Source organism: Sprattus sprattus, assembly GCF_963457725.1.
Source record: "Sprattus sprattus genome assembly, chromosome: 1".
NCBI classification, from domain to species: domain Eukaryota; kingdom Metazoa; phylum Chordata; class Actinopteri; order Clupeiformes; family Clupeidae; genus Sprattus; species Sprattus sprattus.
Genome location: NC_137920.1, coordinates 38,596,775 through 38,623,694, shown reverse-complemented (window position 1 = coordinate 38,623,694; position 26,920 = coordinate 38,596,775). Strand labels below are relative to the sequence as shown.

General features: G+C 47.0%; 1 protein-coding gene across 1 annotated transcript in view; it reads right to left on the bottom strand.

The window, feature by feature from the left end:
- Positions 1–26,920, bottom strand: part of LOC308372717 (endonuclease V-like) — a 52,984-nt gene that overhangs the window by 16,777 nt on the left and 9,287 nt on the right. Inside the window, exons 6-8 of the mRNA XM_080848004.1 lie at positions 14,242–14,310; positions 13,620–13,748; positions 7,165–7,241 (exon numbers count right to left, since the gene is read on the bottom strand). Of these exons, the coding sequence (XP_080704130.1) occupies positions 7,165–7,241; positions 13,620–13,748; positions 14,242–14,310 (275 nt within the window). The remainder of the gene's footprint in view (positions 1–7,164; positions 7,242–13,619; positions 13,749–14,241; positions 14,311–26,920) is intronic.

Genomic DNA, 26,920 nt, shown 5'->3' with positions numbered 1-26,920 from the left:
CAAGTTCCACAAGTGTTTTTTTAAGTATGTGGAATGAGAAGGCTCGGAGAAGAGGCGTGAGAGGGGCTGAGGTGTTTACAGAGTTAGTCCTACAGCGAGTCTGGGGATGAAGAGGACGACAGATAGAGCAGATTTCTCCACAGATTTGTTCTCTGCTGTCAGAAATTGATTAACTCTTCTCTGCTCTTTTCAACATCCCTCTTCCTCTCTTCTTCTGTCTGTCTGGCCCCTCTCCCTCACTTTCTTGTCCATCTGAGATGGTTATGTTCTTATTGGAACAGATTGGACTCCATTGATTTGCCTTAAAAGATAACAAAATGGCATTGATTTTTCAATTCAGGCTGAGGACAAGGGATTTGTAGCCGTTTGCCTTGATGGGGATTACACACGGGTGTGTGAGTGCATGTGAGTGCTTGTGTGTGTGTGTGAGTGCGTGTGCATGTGTGTGTGCATGTGTGTGTGTGTGTGTGTGTGTGTGTGTGTGTGTGTATGTGTGTGTACGTGTGTGTGTGCGTGTGAGTGCGTGTGTGTCTGCGTGTGTGTGTTTGCGTGTGTGTGTGTGTGAGTGCGTGTGTGTCTGTGTGTGTGTGTCTGAGTGTGTGTGTGTGAGTGCGTGTGTGTGAGTGCGTGTGTGTGAGTGCGTGTGCCTGTGTGTGTGTGTGAGTGAGTGTGTGTCTGCGTGTGTGTGTGTGTGTGTATGTGTGAGTGTGTGCATGCGTGTGTGTGTGTTTGTTTGGGAGGGGTGGTGTTGAGGGGACAAATGAGAGTCTTGCCCATCAGACAGGAAGAGAACAGGAGAGGATGTGAGGGGAATGTGACGAGGCCACCTGTTGACATGCTGCCCGACGCCTCAGGTAGGGTGAGTGATTAGATTATGATGCGAGCAGCACTGCCGCCATGGCGACCAGCCTGTCAATCACGCCGACTGGGGGGTGCAGGAAGGCGGCAGCGTCTGAGCAGCAGCCGGCGTCTGTCACGGAGAAGACCGCCAGGGCAGTGACACGCCGCAGAGACAGATGCGCCATGTCTGTGTGATGGCCAAGCTCCCGTCTCCATCCGGAAGATTCCGTGAGGGCTACGCACATCTCTTCCATCAAGGCCCCTCATCGCCTCCCAGCTCGTGCGTCACACGGGACCTTTCAGGTCAAACCCTCTGTGGGAGCACGCCTGCAGCAGCCTCCTTAATCACGGCACTGAGGACATGCCTGACCCCTGACCTCTGGAGGTCTACAGATATCTATTAGCATCAAGGACAAGCTAAAGGCTAACTATTAGCCTAGCAATATAATGTACAATCAAATTGCACGGACCAAGAAAATAACCTGTGCATGAAAACAACAGGGGGCCAGGCCCCATCACTACCCTTTCTAAAGCAAGCCTTCCCTCCATGACATCTCCTGAGATGGAGCAGTATTATATATCTCCAAAGCTGAGCCGCCTGGTCCGGTTGAGACAGGGTTAGCGGCTCTGCGGGAGCCCCCTGCTCTCTCTGACCCGCTCAGTCTCTCTTCACTCTCAGCAATCTGATAAGCATGAGTCTACTTCTCCTCAGCCCTCGGCCGCTGTGAATGGATTGGTTCCCAGCGTGTGGGGTGATGGGTTACCGTGGTGATCTCCCTCCCCACTGCTCTAATGGCGTGCTGATTATTGAATCTGTTCTCCGGGTGTCGGTTACAGACTCAATCTGCTCACACCTGCTTAAGGTACCGGGGAAACAGAAAATCACCTCAGATCAAAGATGCCCATTTTTTATTACATGAGGCGTCTGTGGAGACCGTCTCATTTCGGCAGCAGATGTGATGAAGGCTGCACCGGCTCATTCGTCTAGAAGAATGACCAGGTACACACAAAAGCACATCTGTGAGAAATGAAATTAACATAAGGTGTTTTGGTACCGAAGGCTCATGTAGAAAAAAATTAAGGTTTTATGATAATTATTCAGCACATTCATTTACTTTGATTACTCAAAACAGAGACTGGTTGTACAACTGAAATTGGAATTCAGTGAAACGGCAGAGCATCTTTTAACCTACCACTCTTTTTGAAGTGTTAATCAATATACAGTATTTCATAAGGATCCTTCTCATGACTAATTTCCCAGGCCCTTCCATCACGGGCATCATCATGTCATCTATGTTTGGATTCTTTCAACATTCGTTAATCGATTCATCCCATTCGCCCACATGATCAGCCCATCCTCTTATCCTCCAACACCTTCAGCCTGTTCACTCTGCCCCCAACACCATCATCCCATCCACTCATTCTCTAATAACACGATCACTCTATCCACTTCTCCTCAAACCCCCTCAAACCCCCTCCTCAAACCCCCTCATCCAATCCACTCTTCTGGCCTCGAACACTTCCACCTCGTTCTCCTTCACTTCCACCCCGTCCTCTCACCCCCCTTCACCTTCACCCACCGTCCCCCAAACACCCTCATCGTGTCCACTCATTCTCTAATAACACGATCACTCTATCCACTTCTCCTCCATTCCCCTCATCCTCTCCACTCATCTGGCCACACTCTTGGCCCCAGCTCTGTGCTGCCGCGTGCTGGTGTTGTCACACGCTGGTGTCTAAGCTGGGAGCAGGTGAAAAATGATGCAGGTGGCTGTGATTTATCAGCTCCTGGGGGAACGCAGCCCTTCCTCGAGGCGCGCCGAGGCTCAGTGTGAGGCCAAGCATGATGAGACGATTGCCGAGCCCACGCACTGCATCAAACAGACAGAAGTGGCCCGCCCGGCCTCCTCTCGGCTGCAGCTGCTTCCCATCGCACTTCCTGTCAGCCTTCTCAGTCCGCCCCTCCTCTCTCCTCCCCTCCTCCCTCATACTTCCTCTGACTCTACTTCCTCTCTCCCTCTCCCTCCGTGTCCTGCCTTCCTTCTTTCTCCCCCCCCCCCTCGTCAACTTCTCCCTCTCCCTCCCTCTCTCTCTGCATGGCTGGCAACTCACAGCAGGCATATGAATGGCTGTATGAAACAGGTAAATAAAGTCTCTTTTTCACTGCCTTCTTGTTGCACAATCTTTCCCTCCCCCTTTCTTTCACTGACTCTTCCTTCCACTTTCTCACCATCTCTCTCTTTCTCTCCTCCTCCCTCTTTATCTTTCCCTCTCTCCTTCTCCCATTGCACCGTCCCAGTGTGTGCTGGGGAGAGACGTGCTCCATAGCTCCTGCTCCAGGGTGCCAGGCTGGCCCAGATGCCTGCAGCCTCAGGCACTGTGTGCTTCTGCTCCCATCACACAGGAGGCCTGGCCACGCATTTCAGGAGAAATGTTTCTGTGTGTGTCTATGAGTGTGTGAGTGTGTGTGTGTGTGTGTGTGTGTGTGTGTGTGTGTGTGTGTGTGTGTGTGTGTGAGAGAGAGTGACTACAGGCACATTGTCTGAGAGCATCAGTAAGAAAGAGAGGGAGGGGGAGAGGCAGAGGAGAGGAGAGGAGAGGAGAGGAGAGGAGGGGAGAGGAGATGAGAGGAGGAGAGGAGGAGAGAGCGAGAGGGAGAGGAGAGGAGAGGAGAGGAGAGTAGGGGAGAGGAGGGGAGAGGAGGGGAGAGGGAGAGGGAGAGCAGAGCCCGGGTGAATGAGGCCGAGGGAGAAAGAGGGATTGAGTGCACATGCATGCGAGAGAGAGACGGGGAGAAAGAGGTTGATTTCCGTGGATCACAGAGCTGTCAATATTTGCCTCCCTCCTGGGGCCACCTTCTGTACTCCGATCAATCAGCTCATCACCTGGTCAAAACTTAATTTGAATACCAAGCTGGACAGTGACCTTTAAAACTTTAGTGCACGGGCCAACTCATCAGCACATTATTTCAAAACATCGGGGGAAACGAACAGGTGATCTTCCAGATGACATCCCCCACGACTGCACAGGGCTCCATCCGGGGAATCAGAAGGTCTTAAAGGGGGGACGGGGGAGGATTACAAGCGAACTGACTCTCATGGGTTATTCAATTTCCTCGACACCAAAGTATAGAAAAGGGTCAATACCTTACCAGGGATCTGATTTTTTGAATGGCAGAGAGAAGGAGGGAGAGAGTAGTCTGTGTTTGGCAAACGCTTGGAGCATTTAGTCCCCCAGGTCCGGCAAGCATCGGTAAAGCATGACGACCTTTCCTGCCTCTGTCGTTTATAACGGCGGGCAGCTCCCCACAGAGGCAATCAGTGAAAAGCTGCAGAGAGGCATTCCTAAACACATTCCTTAACATTTGCTTGACATTTGGGCTGTTTGGAAAAGGGCAGTTCGATGTGTACATCAGCGTGAACTTAATTAAAGCAGGACAGCCCATAGATTGCCCACTCCGATTTTTTTGTTAACCTGTTGGCCTGATGTTCAAAAGGACTTATGGACAGCTGGGGGGGGATGGGGGGTGGGTGGTGCTGATGATGGCTGGGGAGGGGGGAGAGGATGCAGGGTTGCTGGTGTTTGAGAGAGGGGGGGGGGGGATTGGGCTGAGGAAAAGCAAATGGGAGCCATTAGACCGACACGTGCAGAACTCTCCATGCCTGTAACAGAGTGCCTTCATCAGCAGCAGCCCAGCGAGTCTATTAGTGCCGCAGGTGCGTAGTCACGGCAATGAGAGGATGAGTGAAGGAGTAAATTAGTGGCTGCGGGAGTGTGTGAGTGAGTGAGTGAGTGCGAGGTACAGATGACCTCCTCTCGCAGTCAATGCCGTCCCGTCGCTCCCGTGTCTCCCGTCAATCTCACCACCCGATGGGTCTTTCCACGACCTCCTCCCCACCTCCTCTCCTCTTCTTCTCTCCCTTTCGCCATCATCTCCCTTCATCTCCTCTCCTGCTGTTCCCTGTCCCACTCCCAGCCTCTGGCTCTGCCTGTTCTCAGGGCCCGGCCGGGAAGGGGGCGAGGGAATCCCATTCATCTCCCGGCTGCCGCCACTCGCTCTCCCGCTGGCCAGCTTCCTGCCGGGGCACTGGGCTCATTACCTGAGCGCAGTGGGGGTGGTGCCGCGGCACGCGTTCGGACCTTACGGAGCGCCGTGGGACACCTAGAGCCTGGATCCATCCCTCCACTTCCAAGACCACTGCTCACCGAGGCCAACATGACTGTGAGCATCAATGTGCCATCATGTCCTCTGGCGGTGACTAACCAGCGATGAATTCACCGACACAGCCGTTGGCGATCATGGAGCGATGATGACTCATCTCTAGTTTTGCCAGCACAAGCAGCAACAGCCTTTGAAGATCGTGACTAAAAGAGTATTACTGAGCACTTCGAGCCACATAGACCACGATGGCCTAGAAATGTAATTTAATTAACAAATGATACAAAATGAATTAGCTGAGGGTGGAAGTCTAGCACACAAAATGTCAGACCATCACCAACAAAAGTTCAACCCTAAATTGGGTTTTTGTTTCGGCGCTGCCACTTTACCTTACTGTAACCGCCACGCGTAACATATTTGTACTGTTCTTCTCTGTCATGGTCAGTGTTTGATACCGAGTGTTGATGTTTGTGAGCTGCTAATGACATCAAGCTGCAGCCAATTAAACGTTAATCAAATAATTGGCAATTACAGGTGGTCGGAAGCACATCCCCCCCACCCCCCCCCCCCCCCATAACTGGGATAAAAAGGCTTCATCAAAAGGGGTTGGCTTTTCAAACACCAAAGAGCTTTTTCCTTTCCTCTGGCGGTGTAAATGAGGCATCCATATGCAGGAGGTGACAATGTGATGTGAGGGGATGAGACTTTGCAGCTAAATTCCGGATGCATCAGGCCTCAGCGCCTGTTTAGGCATTTTAGAGAGACATGGAGAAATCAGACATTCAAGGATTTACTCGTTTTGCTGCTGCATAAGGAGGCCTCAGAGCGACTTTCCCACCCCCTTTACCAGAGGGTAATTCTCAACGCTATTACAAGTCTTATTGCCATCTCTTAACATATCACTCTGAGGAATTCTGCTCAGAGTTAAGGCTCCCTCTAGCCTCAATCAGACAATCTGCTCGTAAGGGCATACATGGATAATATATCCTAACAACCGAATCACAAATGAGGTTTGGAGAAGGGTGTTCTAGTCTGATCAGCAATTCTACTTCAAGTTATTTAGTGAATCTACGCACATAATAGAAGAGTGAGAAAGAGGAGTGAACTCCTGGTAATGAAGCAGGGCTACCCCCTCCAAAAACGGTTTAATGACACGGAAGTCTGGGGCACCGTACGGTTGCACTCAGCAGACTCGGGGCGCCTCATTAGTGAGCTAATATGACGAGATCACAGCCAGGCTTTCCCAAAGGGGGGGGGGGGGGGGGGGACGACCACTGGGCTGCACCGGCTCTCCCCAGGGACGTCTCCGATTGCTTCCGAAAATTTCTGCTGAAGCCAGGAGATTCCATCTGAGGGAGGAGGACATGTTTGCTGCTTTCTTGGCAGAAAAACCCACCCTGTTCTTTCTTCCCCTTTGCTTCTTTTTTAGATGAAAAAGAGGGATGATCAAAACAGGCTAAAAGAAAGTAAGAGTGGATTTTGAAGAGGGTCCCCCGAGGAAGGGGCCTCGGCGAGGAGCCAGTCATTCTGGGCGTGTCTGAATGAGGAGTAGGGGACGTGCTGCTCCTGCTCTGAGGATCACCTCCAACTGTGGGTGTAAAGACTCATCACCCTTCACAGAGTTCAGAGCAATCATGTTAATATGGCACAGGTGGGCTCTAGTCTCCCCCTTAACCTTGTATATTCACCACCAAATAACAGGGAGCTTAAGAGCAGTTTTCCTCTAAAACCACTCACTTCCTCAAGCTGTTTTGCTTAATTTTGGCATTTCAGCCCTCTGTCCTCTCCTCTCAGTCAGCCTGACACAGCATGTGGCCTCAAATACCTTTAATGACAAGGACTGCCAAACTGGCATCGGCTCCCTGTATTAGGGTGTGCCTTAGACAGGAAGCAAACCAAACAACACACAGTAAACTGACTCAATGACCCACAATGCATTTCACATCACCTTCCTCTCTGAATGTTATGCATCCAATAATATAATTCAGACCATGGCCATTCTCAAAAGGCTGTGAATCATGTGAAGCCATGAAGTCCTGTTAAAAGCAATCAGCAGCACTGACCTACACAGTGAAGCGCACTCCTGCCGGTCACATGCATAAACAGGCATTCACACAGCACAGCCCTTCTCTAATGGAGAGAGAGTCTCTGCAGCCACCACTTACCGTTGTCCTCCATCCTGTGTCTGTAAGCCTGCAGAGGGGAAGTGTTTGCGCAGGTACTCTCTGGAGAGCATGTCAGCCTGTGGAAAAGCAGAGAGAGAGAGAGAGAGAGTGGGGGGGGGGGGGGAGTGACAGCGGGAGAGAAAGAGAGAGGGGGAAAGGAAGAGAGAGAGAGAGAGAGAAGTTAATCCTGCTACTGATGGATCAACCACACCCCTGTACCTTGGCACTTCCTCAACCATTAACAGACAGATTAGCCAGCAAGGGCGATTCATCTCTACACATCCTCCCTAGCAGAGGAAACAAACCCCATCAAAAGCAGCTCAAACAAATCATGATCTCGCATGGCGGTACAGACAAGCCAAGCAGCAAATTGCTTCCAATGTGTCATGTCACGGGTTCACCCCGCCTGACCCCGTGTTTCAGGTGAGCCGGAGAATGACACCTGGCTCAGGACTGCAACACAAAAGCCAAGAAAAAGTGGGTAATGAGAGGCAAGTCTCCAACCCTGTGTGAGTTCTGCTCGATAACAAGATCCTCCACGAAAGGCGCTGCAGGGACTCTCTTGTTCATCAGAGGGGTGACTCATTTAAGTCACGGTGGGTAGCCAGGATTGGACCCCACCCTTCCTTTTCTCCTCTGCCAACAGTAATATGACATTTGAAAATCCCCCCTCTCTCAGGCAATAGCGTGCCGCGCCCTGCCCACCGGGGTGTAGCTTAACAGGCAAGAGAGGAGGTGAGGAGAGGAGAGCGGACGGGGAGAAAAAAGGGAAAAAGTTAAGAGGTATTTATGGCTCAAGCCAACTGTCTCTTGTGCTGCCGTGCAAAGAGAGAGCACAGCGGGTGCTGAGTCATTTCCATACTCCTCCTCCTCCTCCTCCTCCTTTGCAACAAAGGCAAACTTGTGCGGAACTGTCGCCTTTGTCGAGTAGGAGGAACAGTTGGAAAATCAACAGCATGATGCAACGGTTCAACGCAGTGTTCAAAGTAGCTGTGGGCATCTGGGAGTCCAAACAAACAGGGAGAATGAGAGTGTACCGGATCAGGGATGCCAGGCCCAGAAGGAGGCTGAACACCCAACTCTACTCCGCGTCACTCTCAACCAACCACCTCCAGCTCCTCCAGCCAGGACCCTTGCAGGTGGGCGCCCTCGGGCCGGGCACCAGGAGCAGGGCCACAGATGGGTCAGGTGGAGGGGCTTAACTCTGGCGCTGCTGCAGTTCATGGCCTGGAGAGACTTGCAGCGCCCCCTCGCTTTCCCGCTGCCGTGTGGGAATTATGCCTTCGCCGCGTGGTGGAAGGACGGGCCATGTTTGTAGCACTTTTAAATGGACCGACATTAGCATTTTCTAAACGCCTGAGGGCCTGTATGAATAAACAGTCATCTCACACACAAGACACAGCAGCATCAAAACTGTTCCCATAGAAACAGTGGTGGCGACCGTCCATCATGTGGATACCAAGTGTGGAGGAGGAGGGGGAGGGGGGGATCAATCAAATTGCAACTGATAGTTCTGCGAACAGCAACACATCTGGTCTTCCATGATTTTTACTTAGATTATAATACAAACAAACCCACATGTTCACAGTTACCGCTTAGTTAGTCTCTGGCTCACTGTCACAGCTGATGAGGCCAGGCTTCACTGCTGCAGTGTCTGAGTATTAAGAGTGTCACATGTTTGAGTTCAGCCGCCAGGCTCCACTTTGGGCAGAAGGGGCTGGGTAGGGAAGAGAGTAATTATGCTCCGGAGTTATCCCTCATCATTAAGCAGGCTGGAGGTGTGGGGTTTTCCAGGCGCACGCCCTCATTTATATCCATAACGGCTGCAGCGGCAGCACCACCACCGGCACACTTGTCAGGGTGTCTTTTAACCGCACGGTGACAAAAAGGCAACAAACAGCCAACAAAACGGCGTGCCCAGGTGGGTAAAAGGGCTGGAGCCATTTTCGGGGCCTGAATTATTCAGAGGGGAGTGGAATGGCAAGCAAGCGGCGCCTGCTACTACTACCTCTGCAGCAGCCGACACCAGATTGCAATGAGCTGAGAAGGGAAGAGAGGACAGAAGAGAAGGAGAAGAGAGGAAAGGAGAGAAGGGAAGAGAGGAGAGGAGAGGAGAAAAGAGCAGAGGAGAGGAGGGAAGGAGAAGAGAGGAGAGGAGAGAAGGGAAGAGAGGAGAGGAGAGAAGGGAAAAGGAGAAAGGTTCAGATAACTGCAACGGACTACAACGCAGAAGAGAGAGCTAAGGAGAGGAGGAGAAGAGGAGAGAGAGAGAGAATATCTGGAGTAGAGAGGACAGAAGTGAACAGCCTTCACGGGACCAGGAGGGCAGGACAGAACAGGAGGAAAGGGGACGAGAGGCAGAGAGAAGAACATGACAGATTAAAATAACAAATTGAGGAGGGATCTCTGCTGCGGGCGGGAGCTAGCTTCAGCATCCTTCTCTCCTCACGCCTGCTCATCCCCACTCCACCCCCCTCTCCCAAACTACCCTGACTCAAAACCCCATCCCCCGCAGCGAACACGGGAGCGCCACAGTGACTTGGGATGCATATCCGATGCATATCCTGTTGAGTCTAGCGAGCCTGTTTGGAGACTGAACAACAAGAAGCAGGCCTGCTCTATGCTGGAGAGGAGAGAAGCTGTGCTGAAAGGTAATCATAAGCAGACTTGTACAGCCGGCGAGCGACTCAGCTGGAAACCAAAACAGACTCCAGCGGGTGCCCAGAGTTACAACCCCCTCGCATAACCCTTCTGCTTCACTGACGCAGTCTGTGTTTGGACCAGCAGACTCCTTCCAGGGCCACAGTACTAGTGCTTATTTGTTTGGGTTTGGGAGTGTTTGGGCTGCAGGCTGGGATACGCATCCAGTCGGGGCGCCTGATCGACCTCTGGCTCAGGTGTATTATTCGACCGGCACAGAGCATTGGTACCGTCATTCTTTTACCTCTCAATCCATAAAAAGTGAATTTATGATGTTACTGTACCTCAAAACTCACAACAACTCTCATATAAACCGTAAACCATTGCCACAAGGGGGTTGACAAATGGAAAAGAAATGACTGAAGAGTGAACCTGGGGCTAGGGAGGCGTACGTGAAAAACGTCCCTCCTTCAACTAGGAAACCTTGCTGCAAGCCATTCCATTGTTCATGTTCCTTCCTTTTTCACTTTTTTAAATCCTTTGCTTCTTTTTCACTTTTTTTTCAGTTTCCATGGTAACCACTTTCCTCCAGGACATGGTCTGCAGTCCAGTAAATTATAAGGTGTTAGGCACCCCTTGGGCTGCCTGGCTGTACTCTGTTAAGAGGCATGTTTGGGTTACTGGACTCTCCCTCTGTCCATTAGGGTGTTTATGGCCTTGTTAGGACAATGTAAAGATGAACAGTCATTGTATGTATGTATAGGAGAACCACTGGTGGACAAGGGAGGGAAAAGGATGGGTTGCTGGCCACAAATGCCTGTAAGTGCAGCTGGTGCTCCAGGGCCGGTCATGAGATCCAGGGCTGCTGGCCACTGGTTGGGGTTTTCAACTGGCTCTGGCTGGTTCTCTCCCTGTTCTGCTGGCTCATGACTGGCTGGAGGTGCATGGAATGCAGCAGCATTCTGTAGAGCAGCTCCACGGATCACTGCAGATTATTCTGGATGATCTCAGGGTTTTGTTTCTTTTTTGAGTGAAAGATCCAGGATACCCCCCCCCCCCCCCCCCCCCCCCCACCCCTTCACTCACGCACGCACGCAACACTCCCCCATCCCACCTTTCACACTCACTCCACTGAGTTTGATGTTTTTCCCATCCCTTGAAGTTTCTCTCTGAATCAGAATCTCTCCCTCTCCCTCTCACACACAAACACACACCGCACACTCACACACTACGCCTTTTCTCCTCTCCTATTTCTGTCTTACACTCCCTTGCCAATCCCTCTCTCGCTGTCTATCTTTCTCCTTTTCTCACTCGGTTTCTTTTCTGCTACTGTTCCCTTTTTGCTACTTCTTCCCCCCCCCCTCCCTCTCTCTCTCTCTCTCTCTCTCTCTCTCTCTCTCTCTCTCTCTCTCTCTCTCTCTCTATCTCCCTTCATTCTTTCGTAGGAGGACATAAATATGCAGACGATGTGGGGCAGCTCTCTGGCTGCAGTCTTAAGGCGCCCCAGAGCAGCTCTAGGTCTGACAGTGACACACTATCACACAGGGCATTTTATACAGCCCTCCGCATCATCACACTGCACACCGTCACAGGCACACACACTCACACACACACACACACGCACACACACACACACACACACGCACGCACACACACACACGCACGCACGCACTCAAACACCTCTCACACTCTTTGTTACTCTCCCTCTCTCGACTGACACAGTGTCTTTGGCGGCTGATCCCTCGCCGCTCTCCTGTGAGTCCTCTGACAGCTGCTGTGCCCGTATGTGTGTGTGTGTGTGTGTGTGTGTGTGTGCCTGGAAAATGGTATGCAGGGAAAACCCAGCCTTTTTACCCCCTTTGATGTCCCAGCACTGAACTGCAATTAAGAGAAAGGCAAGAGGGAGGGAACAAAACCATATTGCAGATTTCTGCCACGCGCCCTCACAAGTTGTCACAAGCTATCACGGCCGTCTGTGTGTGTGTGTGTGTGTGTGTGTGTGTGTGTGTGTAGTACGTATTAAGCAAGTGAATCTAAGTTAGAGTGCATCTGTATTTGAAAAATATGTGTCCTGGAGAATGCTTGGGAGCACATGTAACAGTATAGCTATGTGAGTGCTGATGTGCGTGCATGGTGAAATGTGCATGTGCGCGCGTGTGTGTGTGTGTGTGTGTGTGTGTGTCTCAAGAGTAACTTCTGCAGGGTCGTTCCCTCACGTGTGTGGGTGTGAAAGTATATAGGACGGAAACGTGTGTCACACTTCTACTGGGAATCAAGCCACATGCCACAGCTCGACCTTGAGTGTTTGTTTGAGGGGGGAAGGGGTGTGTCTGTGTGTGTAAGAGTGTGTGTGTATGCGTGTAAGAGTGTGTGTGTGTGTGTGTGTGTGTGTGTGTGTGTGTGTGTGTGTGTGTGGCATTTACTACTCCAGCAGGCGGCTGGATAACTCCCCCAGATTAAATCCCATTACTGACCTCCTGCCCACAAACCAGATTTAAACTGTTGCTGATAAAATAAATCACGCCCACACTGGTGGACGGCCACGCTGGCTAAGGCACGCTGTATGAGAATAGATAGAGATGTGCATTTAAGTCTGTGTGTGTGTGTGTGTGTGTGTGTGTGTGTGTGTGTGTGTGTGTGTGTGTGTGTGTGTGTGTGTGTGTGTGTGTGTGTGTGTGTGTGTATGTGGGAGGGGTATGAGTATATATATATTTGTGTTTGCATAATTGAGAGTGAGAGTGACTATGATTATGTATATGGGATTGTGTGAGTGTGTGTGTGTGTGTGGTAAGCATGAGGTATGTATGAAGTGTGTTTCTGCAGAAGTGTGTGTGTTGAAATTCTGATGTGTGTTGTGATTCTGGTGATATTCTCGGTATGTTGAGGGAAATATATAGTGGTCGAGGTTGTGTGCTTGTGTGTGTGTGTGTGTGTGTGTGTGTGTGTGTGTGTGTGTGTGTGTGTGTGTGTGTGTGTGTGTGTGTGTGGAGGGGAAGAGACTGCAGCAGAGAGACAGGTGCAGTGTCGTGTGAAGCCAGGGAGCAGGAGAAGAGAGGCTCATGATGTTGCTGACGCTCTTCATGACCAATGGAGTAGCGCCCCCTAGTGTTAGGCAGGCAGTACAGCATCCCCACTCTAACTGCTCCTCAGGCAATACAGCAGCAGATGAGGAGAGCAAAGCTCAGTTGAATGCTTTTCTGTCTGTGTCCTCCTGTTTGCCAGCCTTTACCAGGAAACCATTAATTAACAAGGGAATGATGTCCCAGTTTCTCCCATTTCTATTTTATGACACAATATGGATGCTGTAGCTACAACACTACCCAGGCACACAAACAAAATATCCCCACAGCGACGGTAACAGACACACACAGCTACGCAATTATACACGACAGAAGGGCTATAAACTGCCACAGCTATAGCTAAGGGTAGTAACAGCTAATGCTAGCAGAAGTAGGGCAGGATTACAAGGCAGTAAAGATGCCCAACCCATCATGGAAAGTGTTTCTATATCAGTGGTTAGACTGTAGAACGACATGATATTGTATTGAGTGACCTGGATAGAGGGGTATGATGCTAGTGTTGTACGGAGTGGTGATATGAAATGGTATGGCGCAGAGCAGAGGTTGTCAGTTCTTCTCCTTGTAATTAGGATGTTCTTCATTCACTAAATCAGACGTGTTCAACAAACCAAGTGAGCCACTGAGGAGAGTGGTCTGGAGTGCAGAGCTTGGAGAGAGCACAGACTGGGGGGTGTTGTGATGTGATAGGCTGTGGCATGGCATGGTTTGGCATGGCGTGGTGTGGTACTGGCTTGCCTGTCTAATGGGCTCCGGCACGCGGTAACGGCAGCAGGCATGGGTGAGACGCACGGCCGTGTCTAGACTGATGCGATGGCCCACCGACACATACACAGGTTTGGTGCTCGAGTCGGAGCTGCGCAGGGCCTGGGGCAAGAGAGAGAGAGAGAGAGAGAGAGCGAGAGAGAGAGAAAGAAAGAGAGAGAGAAAGACAGAGAGAGAAAGACAAAGAGAGAAAGACAGAAAGAGGTGGGAGTGAGAGGCACAGGAGAGAAGCCTCTATATTAAATAGACAAGGCAATCTTTCCCTTATACTACCCAAAGTGAAGGTCGATATTATCTTAAAGAAAAATGTCTGAATAAAATCATTCCATACAGTTTCAAGAATGGCAGTGGCTCAATAGTTATAGTATATATAGTTAAACATATTAGTATATATATAGTATAGATAAACATATTAGTATACAGTATATAGTTTAGTTAAACATATTAGTATATATAGTAAAGTTAAACATATTAGTATATATAGTAAAGTTAAACATATTAGTATATATAGTATAGTTAAACATATAAGAATATATAATATAGGTAAAACATATTAGTGGAAATTAACAGGCTCCCAGTCGTGTTTTCTCCATACCTTTCCCAGCTCTCGTCCTGATTCTGAGGTCAGGGAGAAGGTGTCTCCTCCTTTCTGCAGCACATTGATCTATCAGAGAGGGCGAAAAAAGAAGAGAGTCATCTCTCCCTTCCCCTCTTTCTCTTCCTTTCACTTTCTGGCAGCAGGCCATCTGTCACAGCGAAACCCTTTCCCTCTTTTCTCTCACAAGGTGAGTTGAGTTCGATCTAACGCGATTAATTTTTCAGTTATGATCAAGATTTCAAACCGTGATTACACCTCACCGCGACCACAGCACCACCCTCACACACACACAATAGCGCCAGGTTAAAGACCACAACAGGTTTGTGCTTGTGGAGTGATTGAGTGGCCACACCAGGCAGGGAGCATTAGCATGTTAATGCATCCATACGGGTGTTGTGTTTGGACAGCCTGTGGCAGGCTAATGAAGCACCTCAGGCACTTAGAGTGATAATGGGCTGAGCGGGGGCCCGGGCACGAGGGCGAGGGTGATGGATGCCTGGTGCCGGGCAGCGGTGACACCAGGCAGAGGTGGGACAGGTGGGCGCTCGGCGTGTCGGAGCAACCTGTAGAGAGGCGGAGAGAGCGGTGGTTGGATGAAAAAGGGGCACACGACAGCAGGGCCGACGCCGGCTCGATTTGGGGCTTCTGCTGAGTGGCTCGGTGCTGACAGAGTCTGTTTGTTTTCTCCTCAGCAAGGCGTTTTTGGGGCTCAAACTGTGGTGTTTGGGCACGAACAGAGCTGAGACGGAGAGAAACTTGGAGAGCGAGAGAGGGGTGAAGGGACTACGACATACGCACAAAGATAGGGGGGCTGGGGGGGGGGGGGGGGGGGTGACCAAGGCCATCATTCCTCTAGCAGGTTATCCATCATTTACGAGGCACTTTGAGAGGCCTTACCAGCTGCTGCTTTTGTGAGTTGAATTCACCCCCATAACTCAATGTTTGCACATGACAGTTATATCTTACCCATGTGTGTGTTACGCGCCAGACACAGTTTAACACGTCCCTTACCTCTTCATCTGATGACCTTGACAAGAAATCACTGGTTCTGCAATACACAAATGAATGGCAGATCCAGTGAATTAAAAAAAAATTCCAAGGCCAAATTGCCAAACAATAATTGCATTTGTGACTACTGGAATGAAACTGGTTAGCTTATACCAAATGTTTCATGTTTGGGTAAACTATCCAAACTAAAGGTGATGGCTCGGCTTAATCGCCACTTTACAGCAGTAACTCTAGCTCTAGAAAATGTCGCATTGTTCACAAGAATTTCCTGACTGACTACAATGCAGCCTTTCCCTTCCATAGAGTATTGGCCCCAGGATCGATTGTGATGCATTTATTCCCCCACACCTCCTCAATCTGCAGCTCTGCCAGGCTGCCTCACAATGTTGATTCAGCATAACCTCCTCTGTATCGCATCCCCCAACAAATTACTGACACCACAAAGCCGGCAGAGCCATTCCAGCTAAACGCAATTACAGAAAAGCGCTTGAAGACGCCTTGCAGACGGTGCTGGGAACACAAGGCCACCTCTGGACACATTATTCCAACGCAGAGCAAGATGAACATGGGCAACTGACTGAATGGCCCCCAGAAGCACAAAGTTGGGTCAGTGGGGACAGAGATGATTTTATAAATGGCCCTATGTTGGTGGGAGGAATGGCTTTCATCCCCACACCCCCCACCCCTAAATTGACAGTTGGGATGATGAAAAGATTAAAGGGGGCTTGGTGGGTGTACTCTATGCAGAGTGTGCCATAGGGCCTCAGAGCGTCGTCTTTGACAGTCGGCCCACATTTGAACAGGAACCCGAAGAGTGATGGCACGAGAGACAATAAATGGCAACGGGGCTCCCCGAGTGACTGCCTGGAGTGGAATAACAGCGAGCTGGAGAGCGGCGTCTTTTTTCAATTTCCTCCTCGGCTCAGGGGAGCATTAAGCTAGTGACAGGGACACGGCGTAGTGCAGAGATGGAAGTCGTCACCGTAGCGATGCTGTCACCAGTAGCCCGCTCCTCTGGGTGGGGGGGGTAAAGAAGGGTTGTAAAAGATTTTATAACAGTCATATACCTCTCGGAGCATGTTTTTGAAGAAAACCTCCCGAGATGCTTTGCCTTGTGTCAACTCAAGGATGAAAAATGGCTGGAGGCTTGATGCTCATCTTTGAGCAAGTGTAGGGGATTTAGAGCCACTGTCTAGTCTAGAGTGTGGAGATATTGTGAGATATGTCTGCAGTATAACTTAAAAACATAAAACATGCATATTACCATCACATCCACCTATACAATTTGGAAATCTGGAGAGTTGCAAGGCAAGAACCAAATATCCCCAGGTGCTATACAACATGTAGCGCTAAATGACCTGTAACAGGTCACCCAACCAAGACAGCTCAGGCCTGCTCAAAAACACTGACTGGACAGAGGGAACTCAACGAGGCACTCACTCATCACTGTCCACATGGGGGCGCTAGCTTGATTGTCTCCGTGTGTCTGCAACACAGCACCAGTGCAACGCAGCTAACAACAGAAGAGCTGACTTGGCGGTGTGACATAGTGGTGAAGAGCCCTATGGCCGGGCCTAAATGAGAGCAGAGCAGTCGTGGGAAACTGGCCATAAACCTCCCCGTAATGACATGGGATGGCACCAACACGGTCACCATTACCAGGCCAAGAGGCCATAAAAGGCACAGCCAGTTGCACACAGGGACAGGGGAGGGTAATACCACTATAATGTCCAAGAAAAATGATAGCCGACTGTATGTGTGTGCCATGGGTAACATCAGTGTGGTGTGATAGCCGACTGTATGTGTGTGCCATGGGTAACATCAGTGTGGTGTGATAGCCGACTGTATGTGTGTGCCATGGGTAACATCAGTGTGGTGTGATAGCCGACTGTATGTGTGTGCCATGGGTAACATCAGTGTGGTGTGATAGCCGACTGTATGTGTGTGCCATGGGTAACATCAGTGTGGTGTGATAGCCGACTGTATGTGTGTGCCATGGGTAACATCAGTGTGGTGTGATAGCCGACTGTATGTGTGTGCCATGGGTAACATCAGTGTGGTGTGATAGCCGACTGTATGTGTGTGCCATGGGTAACATCAGTGTGGTGTGATAGCCGACTGTATGTGTGTGCCATGGGTAACATCAGTGTGGTGTGATAGCCGACTGTATGTGTGTGCCATGGGTAACATCAGTGTGGTGTGATAGCCGACTGTATGTGTGTGCCATGGGTAACATCAGTGTGGTGTGATAGCCGACTGTATGTGTGTGCCATGGGTAACATCAGTGTGGTGTGATAGCCGACTGTATGTGTGTGCCATGGGTAACATCAGTGTGGTGCTAACCAGGATTACCACTAGTTTGTTACCTTGCTGTTCTTGCTGGTGGCCGAAAATCATTTATTTTACCGGACAAATGTATAACTTATTGGTCATGTTTCAATAATCTATGTTACAAACACAAACATAAAGTGCACCAAGTTAAATGAAAGAATGACAATTCAGTTTCACTATTTACTAAACAGTAACGATTAGGCAAATCCAACAGTAACAATTGAACATTGGCCCAACATTGCCGACTTGAAATCAAATGTTTCCAATGTTTGCATCTTGCAACGCGCATAAGCTGTATCACTCTCTTCTCCTCCAGATGACATCACAGCGTTGTCTTAATTAACTTCTGCAGAGAGAAGCCCCCTGACACGCTTCACACTTGCAGAGCACTAGCAGTTTTAGCCAGTGTAGCCCAATCAGGATGCAGAACACTAGCAGTTTAAGCAAGTGTAGCCCAATCAGGATGCAGAACACTAGCAGTTTTAGCCAGTGAAGCCCAATCAGGGTGCAGAACACTAGCAGTTTAAGCCAGTGTAGGCCAATCAGGATGCAGAAAACTAGCAGTTTTAGCCAGTGAAGCCCGATCAGGGTGCAGAACACTAGCAGTTTTAGCCAATGAAGCCCAATCAGGATGCAGAACACTAGCAGCTTTAGCCAGTGAAGCCCAATCAGGATGCAGAACACTAGCAGCTTTAGCCAGTGTAGCCCAATCAGGATGCAGAACACTAGCAGTTTTAGCCAGTGAAGCCCAATCAGGGGACACTAGCAGTTTAGCCCAATCAGGGGCTAGTTTGCTGAACTCATAAATAAGCATAAAAACCTCCCATAACGTCATCACTGCCACTACATCTCAAAGAGCGCTCTTCGCATCATTGAGAGGTGCAGCTGTCACTTCAGGGTAAATCGCACCCTTTTGGTGAAAAAAAAAAGTACTGTAGGCTGTAGGTTTTGCTGTAAAATTTCCTGTCCAGGGATATCCCTTTTGTATCCATTATTGCTTGACATTTTGTACAGCCAGTTATTCATTTATACATTTATCAGGTAAAAACTACTGGCTAATGGAAAGCCGGGTGCTTACCACCGGTTAATTGAATATGGTGAGCATTGCCATTGGGTGCCATTGGGTGCCATTGGGTGCCCCGTAAGCTGCAAGCTCTCTGCCTGCTTTCCTTTTCCCAAAAGGCTGAGCTCGTTTGGGTTCATCAGTAGCGCCACAAGATTTGGCTTTGCCTAACAAAACCATGGGATCTCATTATCTACCATATTATTGAACAGTGTAAGGCAAGTCATCATTCAACAGAGGAGCCCTCAATTAATATGATGCATATCATTTACCAGTGCCTGCATTTTTGGCCATCTAGACTTTATATCTGGCAAAGAAAAACATGATTTATAAGTCCTTTTCATTGAACAACCAACGATCTGTGTTAAAAGGCCCAAAGAGTTCTGGAAAAATAAGAGCCTGATGGAGGGTTAGAAATGGGGGCAGGATCCACCGGGTCCAGCTGATTGGTTCACAGTCATGCTTCCACAGCAGACCAAGCACAAGTCTGAGTGTAGCACAAAGTCAGCGGTGGCTGTTTGAGTTCAGCCGCCAAACTGAGGGAAGAGCAAAGGCTTTATTGCTCAGATGCACCTTTTGCACTTATGTTCAGTTCCTCATCTCGAAGAAGCAGAGAAGAAAAACACCCGGAGAAAGTTTTTTTATCTGCTTTCATTTCAAGCACATCTTCCCACCCAGCTTATTGCACTCCTACTCCCACACAATTGCTTTAATATTTACCTTAGTTTCTGGAGCTCAACTCATAATTGCAGGGGCTGGGGGATTTTTAGAGAAGCAGATAATAAAACTGCCTCTGTGTGGATGGACCACAGTAAATTTCACTTCTTATACAGTTGCATATAGCAAAGATGTCTATGCTTCTTTTTAAAGCTAACTTCACTTCCTGGTTTTAAAAGTTCAGATGCTTTTTGAACAATAGTCAAACTATATATTGTTCAAGGTCTCCTCACCATCCACCCATTCCCAGGTACTTCTTGAGTGTCTTTCAATTACCAGAAATTGAGGCACAGATCCAGGGTCACCAAAGACGTCAGTGTACAGCTCAACAGTGTTCATGATCAACTCAGTTTGGCTGCTTTTATCCCAGAAAAATCGAAAGATCTGTCTGTTTAAGGGAAACCACACAACCTTGTAGGTGGAAAATACAGTACATAAGGACACGGTGATGAAAGGAAAACCACTGGTCTATGACATGGCAGCGTGATGAGTCTGATGGGTAGAAATCTCATGGCCACAGCAATATTACATTTGCTATGGCACTGACCTTTACAGAGATGAAACAACTGTCAGAGCTTAGAGAGGCTTTTGTGTCACAAGTGTCACGAATCATAGAGATAAAAAGAAATACAGGAAGAGGAGGCTACAAAGCAAAGATAGAATACCAAGCTGTTCAAGGACAGCCTGCTTTGAACAGTTGAGCTGCACAATCAAATGCTATAAATGGAAAAACATTTGAACACAAATACACAAGGGCTTCATTTCTGTTTTGAAAAGTGCTGGGGACATAAATGGGATGTCACGATCCCACCGGGTAACTGACCGTTTGCAGCGTCTGCACCAAACTGCATAGGTTACTTGGAGTTTGGAGAACTTGGGCTTTGTAAGACTAGAAATAATAGATAAATAAATTAATTAAAAAAACAAGTGGGATGCATCTCTATGTATTACTGGTCAGCGACTACAGGAGTGAGAACATCTCATTCTCTGATACTATAAGACAGTGGTTCCCAAACTTTTCTGGCTCAAGGCACCTCTAAACAAATCTCTCTCCATCCACGGTACCCCTATTTTTTATGTCATATTGGTACTTTATGCCATTTGATTTAACCTTGTCATATGTTGAATAGGCTATAACTGCTCTCTTCTCCTCTCCTTTCATCTCGTCTCTCTCCCTCCTCTTATCCCACTCCTCTCCTCTCCTCTTCTCTCTCTCCTCTTCCTCCTCTTCTCTCCCTCCTCTCCTCTCCTCTCTTCTCCTCTCCTTTCATCTCGTCATTACAGGCATTACATTGAGAAGGCGAGGTTTATCTAATTTTTGTTAAATTCAAATGAACCACTCTCTTTAATTCAACTCATTTAATAGAACTTTTGAATAAATAGTGAACAGAATATGAACAGACAGTGCTGTCCCTCTCACAACTATATCACAGCCAAAATACGTATGGGTAATAATCGAGAAATTAGCTGGCAGTAACAAAACATAGCAGAAACAAACCTTCAATATAAAGTTCACAAAAATATAGTTATTCACGTCTCCACAGACAACTTATCAACTTAATGGGACACATGTGCCTGTCTCTGACTGCAGAGTTTGTTAATGAGAGGAGGGATTGTTGACAGTGCAACACAGAGGTCCTGTTCAAATGACAGCCTTTGCCTCAGGTGTAGGAGGGATTGTGGACAGTGCAACACGGAGGTCCTGTTCAACTGACAGCCTTTTCCTCAGGTGCTGCACTGTCCACAATCCCTCCTCGCATTAACAAACTCTGCAGTCAAAGACGGGCACATGTGTCCCATTAAGTGTAGCATGGTTGTCCAGTTCCTTGTCCTCATCCACATATCTCACGTTAGCGATCAGCTGGCAAAGGCCACTAGCATCAGTGGACTCGTCTATTTGAAGCGCAAATGTCCCCCTTACCGTAGTTTCTCACTCAGTACAGAATCCATGTTCTCCGACACATCATCAATGCGACGTTTGATCGTGTAATCAGAGAGGGGGATTTTTTTTCTGAAGTGTGTGCTTTTTAGATTTAGCAAGCAACTCGGCAACTAAAAAACTAGCCTTTTGTGCCTTCTCAGACACATGCACGGAAGAAAGCGTTCGCTCTGTGTGGTATTCTGTGTTTTAAGTCTTTGAAAATATTCAATGTCTTTGTTCTGGTGTGTCGGGTGCTTGGTCTCCAGGTGCCTTGCCAACCTGTAGGCACCACGGCTGCATTAGCCAACGTCTCCCTGCAGAACAGGCATACTAGTGTGGGGCACGTCACCTCCCCACACTTAGTGAACCCATACTGGAGGTACGGGACGTTATAATGGCTCACTTTTCTATTTGATGAATCCGATTCCGATGTCTGTTACTGTGGAGATGGATGCACTCTCTTTAAAAACGTATCTATTGCGCCTACCTGCACAACTCCATCTGCTGTCAATATGGAATAAAGAACGAAGTCAACAAGAGAACTGTTGTTGATGTTACGCCCTGAATCAACTGTAAACTGTAGCCTATTGTTGTTTGTGCTGCAAATACATTTTTTTATTGAATAATTACAATAAAATGAATTTTGAAATTGATGTATATGGGCCATTCTACCGAATTCGTGTAATATGCAGTCCCTCAACAATAAAAACTATTTACAAAACAATTAGGTATTTAGGCATAGATATTTAATTAGAAAATGTTATGGTCTATATAAACCCAATGCATTTCATGAGATAGTGATAAGCTAAATATATACAAAATCATCATTTATAGGGTACTTTCTATTGAGAAGTAGCTGTCCCCAACCCTGACATCTAAATTTCAATGCCTTTAAATAACACTTTTCAATTTTTTTAGATTTTTTTCAATGATTTAATTTCAAAGATCTTTATGATTGGGTTGAAACAGAACTTGGAATATTTAGATTTATTGTGGGTTTAATTTTTAAATCAATTTTCTATACTCAAAAAATCATGTCCCTAGTTTTCATGTCACTACCGAAACACAAGAGTTTTAGTCCATTGGCTGAGCCTGTGTTTTAGCCACGACTCTGCATTTTTGACCATGCAGTGACACTGCATCTCTGACCCTCATGGTTGAATGGTAAGTAGCTAAATCCCATAGTTTTTATATAAATGTGTTCCAAAGTCTGAAAATCGACGTGTAACCTTAAGAATTGTCACTACCGAAACGCATGTTTTCTTCAATTAAGTAAACCTTTTGGGGTTTCATGGAAAATCTTATGTTTGTATGTGTGTTCACCTCTTCAAAGATGTGTTTGCATGCCGTGTGCTTGTTAGAATTCTTTATTTATGCTTAAAGTTAGCTAGAATTGTCACTACCGAAACAGTCACTACCGAAACATATGGTAGTGACCTGATGATTTCAGTAGTGACAAAATGAAATGGTAAGTAGTTCAATCCCATAATTTTTAAATATATGTGTTGTGTGGACTAAAGGGCGGCCCAGAGCACCTTTTGGAAGATTTTGGGAGAGAAATGAACATCCATCCAACAGTGCAGTCACTACCGAAACACTGGATGTCACTACCGAAACAGTGCAGCACTACCGAAACACAGGATGTTTTGTAAAAAATTAAGTATATTGAGTAATCAACTAAAATGTTATGATACTGATTGGATTAATGTATGTTCAATTTCATCAATTAACAACTCTGGAATCAATATGATCAGTATTTTGCATTTTACAAAGAAATATTGCACTTAGATTTTGATGAATTGTATAAATTGAACTTGAAAATTTGATAAAAAATTCATTTTTATGGATTTCATTGTGAAAACCTTCAAGAAATATTTGTAAAAATACTCTTCAGAGAAGGGAAGGAAACACAATCTGAACAGGTCAATAATAATACTTTTTTACTATAGTAAATGTGATGTTTCGGTAGTGACAATTTTTGGAAGAGGAAAAACATTCCAACACATTCTGAAAATACAATATAAAAATTGACTGTTCTTTTACTAGATAAGTGTACTTTAGATATGGTACAATATACATACGGACAAAGTTTTGGGAATAAAACATAAAAAAAATCTAAATATTTCCGACCTGACTTTGCACCAATTCGGTAGAATGGCCCATATATTTTTAAATGTCATTAAATGATCAAGCCTTGGGCCATTCCGCGGCACCCCTGAGCATGCGTCAGGGCACCCCAGGGTGCCGCGGCACCCACTTTGAAAACCCCTGCATTATAATTAGCACCCCCACCCCCGGTCGTTGAGGGTGCAGGTTCGAAACCATTACAGGACTGTGTACTGTACGTTAACACTGCGGCCTGCTTGGAGGCTTCCTCGTTCAGGTCCCTTTTGTATCTAGTAAGAGTGCATGTGTAATGTATGTCTGATGTTTTATGCCCTGTTAGGTTAGCGATTATCTGTCAAGCGTTATTGTGTCCGTCAGTGCGGGGGTGCTTTTGGCCTATTGCTGTTCCCATTGACTTATGAGTTCTCCTATGTATGAAACCCAATCTCACTACACTATAAAATCACATAGCAAGCAACACATAAAAAAAATCAACTCTGCATGCTGGGAGTTTGTGTCCATGGATAACATCAAGTTCTGCACGCTTCACAGCGGCGACTCTAATCTCAAGATGGGACAGACATATGAGCCTGTCAATAAAATAATCCAACTACTGCATATGTTCAACAACATTCAGCTGTAACAAGCCTGCTATTTTACCTTTATATGGTCCACTGAGAGTTATCCACATAAAGCTGCAAAGCGCATTTGGACAATTTTATGGTTTGGCTACATAAATAAAACTTAATCGAAACACAGAGTTAAGTCCACTGTTTTTTCGGTAATGAAACAATGTATGCTAGACATGGTGAACTAGTAGATAGCTAGTTAGAGATTAGCCTTGCCAGAGTTGCTACTGTCATTACAACAAATCTGACTATTTTTTAGCACAGCAACACTTTCTGTTATTGGGACCTGGCAAACTAAACCAAACATTGCGATTGGTAGCAACACTTAGAAACTCTGTAAGAGAGTTTTAAAACCTCTCCAGGAATGGCAGGAAGACATACCGATCCTGACACTTGATAGAAAAGCTTTCATTTTAGATGGTCGGCTAGTACAATACACAGGAACAAAGGTGATGGCATAGGCATAGCCTCCCGTTGGGGGTCATCATATGGATACAATGTAACACTTCCGTTACACACAACATTTCCGTGTATCATGTTGATATTAATTTCTCAATTGGTGAATAAGCACTTTCTGTGAAACGCTTTCTATTCATTGTGGTAAGATTTTATCACCAAAGTAGTGGGAACGGAATTGTGATTGCAAAAAATGGTGGGGATATGTAAACACCGTCCCCAGCATAAATGACACCTATGCAAGCAGACAGACACACACACACACACACACACACACACACACACACACACACACACACACACACACAAAGACAAACAAAAACTGATTACTGAAACCAGAGAACCCTCAAGAAGCACACAGCACCAACAGCCACGACGACCAAGAACATCATGGGAAAGAAGCCCAGAAAAGGCTGACTTGCTAAACTGCCATGTTTCTCAGCGGGAACTGCCTCATTAGAAGTGAATCCAATCATGCACACCTTACAATTACAGCACTCAAACACTAAAGACCGGATTATAGTTGGTTTTAAACGCAACGCGTAAGCACTAGGGATGCAACGGTACAGTGTGGCCACGGTTCGGTTTGTATCACGGTTTTTGGGCCACGGTAACGGTTCGGTTTCGATATATCAATATTATCCTGCCGCTAACAAGCATTAGGTTATATTTGTCTTTTCTATTTCAAGTCAACAAGGTGCTTCTACTCACACTTGCAGAGACAATGCAAGATGCAATTAAATGTAAAAAGGGCACATATTAAGTAAAATCACAAAATGTATTTTAAACAAGGAACACTATTCTGGCCTTCTGTAAAAAAAAAAAACAGGCAATATTAAATATAGTAAAGTGCAGTATACTGTAAAGTAATGTGAAAAGTAAACATTGACATTATTCAATAAACTCAAACAACAAACATTGTCATTCACACACTTAAACCCTAGAAAATACTTAACTGTTATAAATACACCCTTAAAGAACAACAGAACAAACCTCCTCTCTCCTAGTCACTTCGTACAGTTCTGGAATTATTTTGCTGCTGAAATGCGTGCGGGAGGGGATATTAAAACGAGGATCAATGGTCTTTATCCTGTGACGGAATCCCGTGCCTAAAACTACTGAATAGGGCTGCATGTCTTTCCCTATGAAGACGCCCATTGAGTTGGTTATTGCCTTGTGTTTTTCGGAATTATTTGCATATTGTTGCTGAAATGCTGCAGCAATGGATGGTTGTGTTTTCGGCGACAAACCGTGCTGCTCCGCTTATAGTTACAGCTGGGTGATGACGGGGCAAGTGGCTCAACATGTTGGATGTATTACCTGTGGAGTAGGCGATCGTAGTAAAGCAATGCTTGCACACCGTGCTTTCCTTGCTGACGATCTTTTTCCCTTTATCATCATACTCCACACTGAACCCAAAATATTTCCATACAACTGATTTGTAAGATGACGGTGCCTCTTTCTTTTCTCCGTGTCTTGTTGACTTGCCATGATCGTGCTGCAACAGGGTAAGTTTCGTTTTCCCCACATGGAGCTCCAGCGTCTGCATTCAGAGCGCTGATTGGCTCTTGGGAAAGTCAGTACAATTCTGATTGGTTGTTGCATGGTTGTGGAGCGCAGAACTCATCCCCTGAGTCCCAAACAGTCATGGCTATCGCCCAATACATGCGTGCATTCATTATAACCACATATTAAATTAAAAGTTTAATGTGACCCATACCGTAATATCGCGGTTCACCTGGGTCAACCGAACCGAACAAGGCGAACCGAACGGTTCGCTAAAATACCGAAAACCGTTGCATCCCTAGTAAGCACGTAAGATACACAAGAGCCCAGCCTTGCGCAGTTACTTACCCTCTTTATGTGCTTAAGTGCATCCCCCAAAATTTCGGACTATCCGACAAAGCCACTCCGGCCCCACGCAGCTCGCAAAGACTGTGATTGGCCTGCTAACCACAGCCTTTCATGAGTCTCACGTTTCCGGTTTCATAGAATACTACAGTCTTTTAATCATGAATAGCCTGCAGACCGTCTCACAAGCCTTGTGGAGTATGAACAAACATAACAGAAGAGGTCCGAAGACATTAACTCCTTTACAAACCCTCTTTAAACACTTATAAGGATGCTCAAATGACCGCGAATTTATGGAGAGACTATCCCATTCTCACAGGAGACATCACCCTTGATTGTTTTGGAGAGAACGCGCTAATTCACCAAACAAATACTTTCATATTCATTTTCCACCACTTGTAAGTCTTGACATCCATTCATATTGACGTGAATCAATCAATTGCACCCGTGAGGCAAGCGCGAGTTTGATAGAATGAGCCGGGTCTGCTCATAAACAAAAGATAACATTAAAGTGGAGTTAACTTGCAGCCAACAGCATTGTATTACAAGCACTGACAACATACCCTCATGATGAGAAGGTACATCTGGCGATTC